Below are 9,320 nucleotides of genomic sequence, written 5' to 3'. Positions count from 1 at the left end.
TATTTTATTTCCTTTTTGTATGGTTTTTCCTTTAAATATGCTAATAAACAAGTAACGTAAACACGGCGGGCGATATCGAGGGCAGCCCAAATCGTCGTGCTCATGTGCAGTTAACATAGCCTACTATAAGTCGATAGTGTAGTTATCATGACAGGCCTACTTCTGCAAGCTGAATCTGTTATAAATTGCAGCTCATAAAGTCAGCTGCTAAGTGACACATCAACAACCCCCTTAATGTAATTTATTCGTAAAAACAGGTAAAAACAACAGCTACAAACAGATACTATTTGACCCAGGGCTGGAGTTTATACATGCAGTCCTGATACTTTGACGTATACCAATAATTTACTTTGTGCAGAAGGTGAGAAGTCTTTGGTGATGAGTATGTCTGTGTTTGTACCGTATCTGAGTGTGTGTTCCTGCGTGTGTGAAGTCTTCACTGCCGCCACGACTTGCGGCTCAGCACGCACACACAGGCCACGTTGATGCGTATGAGCCTCCACGCCACCAGGTTCTTAAAGGTAGTCAGCGCTCGTACAAAAGTGTGCGAGTTGGTGCAGTAGGAGTTCCAGTGTCGTTCGTCGATCCCCCGACAGCCGGAGCTGCCCGAGAGCACGCTGTGACACGTCGTCTCGAAGAAGTACTGCTTCTTGTTGACATTGTTGATTTTCACGTCCGGCAGCACTGTCACCTCGTTGCCAGAGATGTCCGTGGCTTTGGTCTTGTTGCCCACCCAGACGCTGATGCTGTCACACACTGAGTAGACTCCGCGGTGCTGAGGCTGCTCCCCTGCCCGCCTGCGGGTCCTTCTCCCCGTCGGCTCAGCATCGGGCGGCTGATCGCTGAACAGCACCCTGGGAGAGTTGTAGCGGCGCTTGGTGAAGAGTTTGGGGTCCACTGTGGGGATGGAGCTGGAGCCGGGGTCATTGCCTGGACCATGCTGCTGTGCTGCTCCTCCGATGGCGGCCACGGCCTGCGCGCTGAAGAGGAGGAACAGGACCAGCATGGACGACCTCATGGGCATGCAAACTGAGAAGCACAGAAAACCATTTTGTTAGTGCAGATACACAGCAGACTGGCATTTCTCACACAGCGCTTCAAAGGCACCGTATGCATTAGTAGTGGTTTACTTGAGTATTTCTATTTTATGTACCTTCATACTTCTACTTTTGAGGCAAACAATAGCCATGTTTCTACTACAGTTGAATACCTGGAATGATCCGGGTCTCACTCGCCGAGACGCCCCTAATTTGAACATGAGCCATCCAGAGCGGTCGTTTGACCAGACTTTTTTTGGCTCTGTCGAAGATCAGCCTGGTTGCTGATTGGATAGAACGCTAAGCAGGATGTGACGTAGTACTCCACGCCACAACAACGCGCGCCATTTGTAGAAGCCGGCGAAGCAGCGAGTAGTCACAAGCGACAAAAAACATAAGCCCCTTTCATAGTTTGTTCCCGCAAATCCCTGCTATATTGCTGGAAGGATCTGTGCCAGCTCTTCACCTTTGGGCGTTCATAGTGATCCCGTGAAGGCGTGATATTCTGCCCTTTCATAGTTTAGTCCGGCGCCGTGGAACGAGGTGCACAGTAGCACAGTGCTAATAGGCTAACAGTTAGCTATAGCAGTACAGTGTGTATGTGCTGGTTTTTCTTTAAAGATTTTCTACGACACTGGTTTGTTTATGAGCAGCTACGCTGTGCACAGTTAGCGACGGCGGCTACAGTTGAGTCTTGGTTTAATCCGTCGTGTATGTGACGTCACGGTCGCAACTGTTGCTAAGCGATTACGCGACAATCGAAAACCACCGACCTCTGGAGACTCGTAAATCCCTCTGTGGGCCTTTTATGTAATAGAGACACACTGAGTAAGCGGACACTTGAGAGGGCGTGGCCTGAGACTTCCCCAGCCGCCACTCTTTCCCCTAATGGAAACACGGCTATTGTACTTTTTACTACACTACTCCACTTAAGCTGCCTGCTTTAGTTACTTTTCAGGTCAAGATTTAACATAAAAAACATGATCAATTCAAAGTCATAACAGTTAAGGAGTTAAAATGAGCCTTTACAAAATTAAAAAACGTTGTTAAATAAATGCATCAATAATAATAACGTAATAATATATTTAGAATATATATAATAATCTGAGTGGGGCCATCCTGCATAACAAGTCATTTTACTTTTGATACTTTAAGAACATTTTGATGCTGATACTTTTGTACTTTTACTTCAGTAATTTTTGAATGCAGGACTTTTACTTGAAGTGGAGTAATTTCACAGTATGGTGTAGTTATTTTCTCTGATTGGTTGAGAAGTCGACCTAAAATCATGACGTTTTATAGAGATTTTTTTAGATTTTTGTTTTTTTGTTTATTTGATTCAAACATGTTGAGTTTGACAGACTAAATATATATAGATTTAACAGATCATAAACAATAATACTTTATTGCATACTAACAGGTGTTTGTTTTGCTAAATACTTCAATAATTAAAACTGTAAGTGGGATGTGAGGACGTTGAAATAACATCTGTGCAGATGTGAAGCCCTGACAGGTTAAATGTCTGACTTTAAAGTGTCCGACGTTAAAATGGAGACAATTTGAAATCTGGATTAAAGCTCTAACTACTTTAACACTAATCCTGTGTGTGGATACTCCCTACTTTTTCCTTCACAGTATCAAGGCGCAACATGTTGAACAGTGAGACTGACCTAATAGCAGCAGCTCCTCTTTAAAGTGGAAACACACCTTGTCTAATAGTGAGGGTTTTACTCTTAATGCTCTTTGGCTTAGCAGTAACAGTTTTCAGTGCAGACAGAACTCTGTGTGTGACTGTTTTACAGGAGATTTATGGGAATCTTTGATCAGCTTCAACTTAGAGAGGTTTTATTTAATATAGGAAGTGATTGTCTTTGAAACTTAAAAGCTATTTTATACCTTAGTATTTGGCTGCATCTGGATTTTACACTCCGGTTTGTTTATTTAGTCGGCTGTTATTTTTCTGGTTGTTAAGGAAGTGTAATGCATCCACGTAAGAAAGAAAAGCCATGTTTTTTAATTAATGAGACAATTATCTCAGAATTTTGATAAATATTGATGCTCTTCTGAATTGATGAGACAATTATCACCTGAATTTCTTAGAACAAAAAATTAATTACATGATTTTTCATTCAGAAAACGGATGAATTGTCAAGTAAAAAATTCTGCTAATTAGTATTATTATTTTTATTATTATTATTATTATTATTATTATTATTATTATTATTATCTATAACAATTTCCTCCAAATAAAAATATATAAATCTCAATTCAGAAAAACAAGAGTAGATTTTATTCTATGAAAACTTTCCCTGAAATTCTTAAAAATAAAAAATATCATTATATGATTAATTCTATTCTAACTAATTCTATTCATAATGAGCCACTTCTGGGTTTTTTTTTTATTTTAATTTTTTTTAATTTTTACCCCTGTACATAACTTTGGTCAACTTAAATGTGCTCTATAAATCTTTCAACTTGAATGTTGGGTTTTTAAATTTTTGGGTTAATAGTGAAATGATTGAACCTAATAACATCACAGAGAGGACAGTGAACCCTGTTTTATGTCTATTTGATATGTTCTGTAGACATATACTCACACTGACTGGTATTCTCTCTTTTAATTAGATGTAATGCTATTATCTTAAATATATGGATTTAAATTTTCATGATTTTGTTTTGCATGATTGAAGCTTGAACGATCTGTTTTCTGTTTGCTTTATGATTCCAAAGATATCAGAGCTCGACTAAGCTCACAGTTTAATGTAATCTTCAAACTGTATTCACAGACATGAAAAGGGAATCAAATGATTTGTCTCTGGCAGAGCAGGAAGAACATATTATACAGAACAGATTTTCCTCTGTGGAAAAGTAAAGAATATGACACACACAAATACAGTAATGGAAAAAATTATTAGACCACCCTTGTTTTCTTCAATTTCTTGCTCATTTTAATGCCTGGTACAACTATAGGTACATTAGTTTGGACAAATATAATGATAACAACAAAAATAGCACATAAGAGTTTAATTTAGGAGCTGATATCTAGCCATTTTCCATGGTTTTCTTGATGATGATTTTGGTTATTATCAAGAAAACCATGGAATATCAGCTCTTAAATTAAACTCTTATGAGCTATTTTGTTGTTATTATTATATTTGTCCAAAACAATTGTACCTTTAGTTGTACCAGGCACTGAAATGAACAAGAAATTGAAGGAAACAAGGGTCTAATATTTTTTCCATGACTGTAGATCTTGTAAGTTATCCATGAAATTAGCACACTGTTGTGACATCTCATCAGTTTCCCTCTCCATCACTGTAACTTCACACCACCAACATCTGTCCTCGCTGCGCCCGTCGACAGGCTGCGTTCAGCATGGTACAGCAGGCGTGTTAACACCTGCTCCGCCAGGTCGCATTATTATACGCTGTGTTTGCCTCAGGTGAGTGCTTGTGGATTAAAATTGTTGGCACAACAAATCAAAAGAAAAATCATAGCCTGTACAAAAGTACATCATGTGAGCTATGATTATACCAATAAATGCTTGTGAGGTCTGTCCAATTCAGGTGCGTGTCTCTCCTCGTAGCTCGCCTCGCTGCTCGCTCTTCCTGTCTGTGTCGCAACATTTGGACATGAAAACTCATTATGCATCAATCTCAGGATGATTAGTATAATTGATATAAACAGACAAGACCACTGCAGGGGAGACTGGTCTGTGTTCTTTCTTCATTATTTTTTTTTTTACACATTATGTGCCAATTTGGATTGCTTTAGGATACATAGGAAGGCTGCAGGAAGCGGGAAACATTCATCCAGTGGAAAAAGAGCCAGAACTATTGAGGTTAAGCTTGAGGCGGGTGGAAAGTGGGAAAAAAAACTTTAAATAATTCAGCTCAGCAACTCCCCAGTGGAATACCTCTTTTGCAAAAGGAAGTTAAGGGCTTTTAATTTGGAGAAACGCAACAAAATTGGGACAAAGTCACTGCTGAGACAAATGATAAAAGGGTCTTATCCATGGTCGCTTCAGCATGGGTGATTATACCAAGTTACCACAGATAATTCTTGCAGTTATAAAATTTCTGCCTAAAAGTTGCAGTTTGCAATTCTGAAGGAAGATATTTCACTGTTCAATTTCATTTATGAGTTGTTAATTACTGACGCTTTGTTTTGGCGGTATTTGATGACATCAGTCAGCTCTCCAGACCTGCATACTGCACCTATAAATTGTTACCTGAATCACTTTACTAATAATCTATAGGATATGCATATGAAAAGAAGAACCTCTGCCTTCATCATAGAGGCCCGATGGAGGGTTTGGTTCACAAAAATGACTAAGTCCCTTTTATCAGCAGACATTTTGATTTGTCATCACAGGACATCACAGATGTAATTAATAACATTAATGATGGACTTTGTTCGTTCTTTCATGTTTTTGCTCTGTGTTTCTTCTGCCAAATCTCCAACTCTCAAATAATTTCAGATCTGGCCATTCCCACAATTGCCCTGCAATCACTTGAGATTCCGCCGCCCCCATCTCCACCTGCTCCTAATTCCCTCATCACCTTTTATAACTATATAAACAGGACGACATTGATTATTCTCCTGCCAGGTAATTGGCTCGTGTTCTGCCAAGCCCGCCAGTATTTTCTGTCTGATTCTGTCTGTCTGGTATTTGACCCTTGTCTGTTTTTGGAGCTGATTGAATGACTTTATAATTTCACCGTACCTATCTGTCTCTGTCTTTTAAGCCTGTCTGAGCCATTAAAGTACTCTATTTTATTTAATTTCTTGTCACACATGGTACGGAAACCATTACTCCTCTTGTCTTTACGTAGTAAATGGTTAATGAACTGCACTTGTAAAGCACTTTCTAGTCATAGAGAACACTCAAAGCACTTTAACATAACAGATCAAGAACAATTACTCATTCACACACTAGTGACTGAGACTATCCTACATGGTGCCACCTGTCACCATCAGTAATCCATTCACAACCAAAGGAAATTTGATGTGGCAGCATCAGGAGCAATTTGGGGTTAAGGTTAATATCTTGCACAAGGATACTTCGAAATGTTGACTGCAATGGTCATTGATTGAACCACTGACCTTATGAATAGCGGAAAACTGTTCTAGTCTGTAAATAGTTGTTTACTTAATGCTCTGAATGTCGTGTACAGCCCCTTTAGTTCAAACCATGATCTTTTCCGCTGAACCCTAACCACATACCTTTTAATTCCTCATTCTAAACATAAAGTTTCAGCACCTAAACCTTGGTCTGTCTGCTGCTGCATCAATTGATATGTAAATTTGATGTTTTGTGCAAAAATCCTAGCCTGGCTAACGCCAGACTATATCACAAATGAGATATAGTCTGGAGACCTTTTCATTTCTCCGTAGAGGAGGCGTGGTTTACGATCATCCAGAGCCGTTTATTGGGCGCTACGAATGTCTATCATAAACGTCTGTACGTAGCTCTCTTATGCCGAACAGAACCTGGTATCGGCAACTCTTGATTGCATTCTCCTCCTCGGGAGATACCGCGTTGGGCTGCCTTCTTTATCTGGTCCTCCATCAAGGCGATCAATAGTGAGACGACCACACACCGGGGTCTCACTAAACCCCATTAGCTTAGCCACTAACGGAGCTAGTTGGTAGATTTGGCTTTTGCCAAATCCTGTTGGAAGCAAGGCTAAACCATCCTTTTTGGTGATGATAAAGGAGTGTAGCCAAACATAGTTCTTCTTTTATTTTAAAAGAAGAACTACGTTTGGCTCTAAACTATCTAGAACACTGTCTACAGCTAGATCGAAAGAGAGCTTCACGTCTGCTGCAGCCATGTTGGATCCGTAAGCAAACTACAAGCTTCAATCTGCTGAATAGTATGCGTCATCGTCTAGCCGTCCCTCCCCGTTCTGTGATTGGATACCAAAAGCAGGGCTAACAATCGGCCATGGTCACCATGCCGCCTTGCAGTTTGAAACGAAATTGAGCCCGCATACCCAGGCTACAAAAATCCTGCCTTCCCTCCCAAACTTGATGAGCTTGATGATCAAAATAAAGTGAGGAAGGTTGATTTACTAAAGTACATCCCTTAATTTGTGCGCTTGTTTTTTTGGAAGACTGTCCTCCATCCGTCTCCGTACCTTTTCAGTGTCTCCACGTGAACTGTAGCACCTTGGCGGCGTCTAGAGGGCGTAATTAGAGCTCAGTGTGTTCTGGGCTCCTGCCATCAGGCCCGGCTGTGGCCCCCATCCAGCACAGCTCTGCCCTCCTCTGCCTCCGCTCTGCAACCCTGCTGAGAGACAAGCAGAGAAAGTGTCTCAGCTGGCTCGTAAACCCATTGTAAACACATTCTTTGTTAGACCAATACGGGAAGAGAAAGTTAATATGTTATTCCCGCTCAGCAGATCCTCACATACTGAACATAGTTAAAGAGACCTGCATAATGTAGATCATCAAGAGTGGAAAACAAGGTTAAACGCTGTAAAATCTGTCAGCATTCCTTAATGAAAGTGCTGACAGGCTTATAAACACCTTAAAATAAAGATATATAGTGAGATATTTAGAGTTTAAATATTACTTAGAAGCCAGATCATTTAGGAATTCTGTGCATGAAGCCACACACACACACCAGAGGAGATGTCAGCACCACATAATGATTTCTTAAATCTTGATATTGATGTTAACATCTGATCTGTTTTATCTCCCTGCTTTGTGATCCCATCAGGTTTGATTTCCCTCATCCAGAGTGCGGTGATGAAACGCAGACGCCATTCAAGAGAGAGAATCCATCACAGCAAACCAGAAGCTTTAATTTTGTTTTGTCACTTTGTTTTATCTTTATGTCACCGTGCTGGAGTGTGCTCGAGTTAAGTGTCAGCAGACTGCGTGTTACACCTTACTTAGTGTCAATCACCTGACAGCCACAAAAGCTAAGATATAACCACTAAAAGCATCCTGCCTTACCAAACCCCATCATACTCGTATATATTCTTTAAATTCAGGATGTATTTTAAAGCATGCCGAGGATGTTGGAAACGGTGAGTAGCCTTATGGCTCGCTCGCAAAATGACAGGAATGTGAGCGATACATAAACAGAAGTAAATGGGCTGTAAATCTAAAAGACACCACTGTACTCCTGTAAAGAATCTATGCAGGTTCAGGAAGTGTTCTCGCTTTACGGCACCTCGACAGCGGTGGTCTCTGCGGCGGTCAGGGGGTTTAAACCTGTGACCCTTTCAGTCTCAGGACGGACTTTTTGTGTCTCTGTTTCTCTACTGCATCATGAAGTCTAACTGTAACTATTTTTATTTGTCCACAGAATGCAAAGCAATTACCTGCTGGCACAAAGACTGTGCTTGGTGTAAAACCGGATACTAACAAGACGCGCCCTCCAGCTGTGTAATCCAGGTTTATTTTCACCTCCCCATTACTGGAACACGTTTAAGGAACGTAACTGAGAAACAGCCTCTAAACCTCAAGCTGTATCAGGGCTTTTTCTTTCTTTTTTTTTTTTTTTACATGTTACACACTGTGGCCCTGTATTTCACTGCAATATGTAAGTCCTGCACACATAGTGGGAACAACTCACAAATATTCTTTTGTGCAGTATAATACAGTTTTATTTGAGTTGAATTTCTCTGATAAATTATTTTTTTTAACCCTCCTGTTATGTTCGATTCTCAGGAACAGCAATAATGTTTGTGGGTCAATTTGACCCGGGGCATGTTTAATTACCCAAAAGTGTCAGAAACCCAAAAAATCTCAATAAACCATATTTATATGTCATCATTAACTCCATTACTAACAATTTCAATCAATATTTAGTGCAATGGTGTGCTTTACCTCTCACAGATCATGGTTCAGTGAGTATAATTCACTTGTTTTTTCATAAAAAATGTATGTTTAAACTTTTTCTTGTGTACATTGGAAAGACCTACACATAAAACACAATGGTTTTATATGTGCCACAATAAATTTCCTTTTATTTCCTGAACCAACTTAAACACTTTTTGTTCCCAGCAATTAAACACAACATCCAATCAAGTGGCATTAAAGAACCATGAAAAAATGAATGCAATATCACTGAGTGGCAGTTACTGTTGTTAAAATGGGATTGCATTTGGTGTAGAGCACATTATAACTTCTTTAAGACTTGAGACTTACTAGTGACTTGCAAACCACTGAATGGGCCCACCTCTCTCACTGCAAATGCTAAAAATCTGAAGTGCAAATTTTAGACACCTCTGGGCTCCTTTTATTACCTTTATAATAAGTCTCTCT

The 9,320-nt window shown here is 40.0% G+C and overlaps 1 protein-coding gene across 1 annotated transcript; it reads right to left on the bottom strand.

Annotated features, from left to right (window-relative positions):
- Positions 1-316: 316 nt before the first annotated feature.
- Positions 317-7,247, bottom strand: ngfb (nerve growth factor b (beta polypeptide)). Its single transcript, XM_059330134.1, has 2 exons — positions 7,181-7,247; positions 317-1,029 (listed from the first exon to the last, which is right to left on the bottom strand). The coding sequence occupies exon 2, from the start codon at positions 1,022-1,024 to the stop codon at positions 437-439; it is 588 nt and encodes a 195-aa protein (XP_059186117.1). The 5' UTR covers positions 1,025-1,029; positions 7,181-7,247; the 3' UTR covers positions 317-436.
- Positions 7,248-9,320: the final 2,073 nt, after the last annotated feature.

The sequence above is a fragment of the Centropristis striata genome, chromosome 3 (assembly GCF_030273125.1).
Source record: "Centropristis striata isolate RG_2023a ecotype Rhode Island chromosome 3, C.striata_1.0, whole genome shotgun sequence".
Lineage (NCBI taxonomy): Eukaryota > Metazoa > Chordata > Actinopteri > Perciformes > Serranidae > Centropristis > Centropristis striata.
The sequence above is the reverse complement of the archived record's forward strand: the minus strand, read 5'-3'. Positions and strand labels throughout refer to the sequence as shown.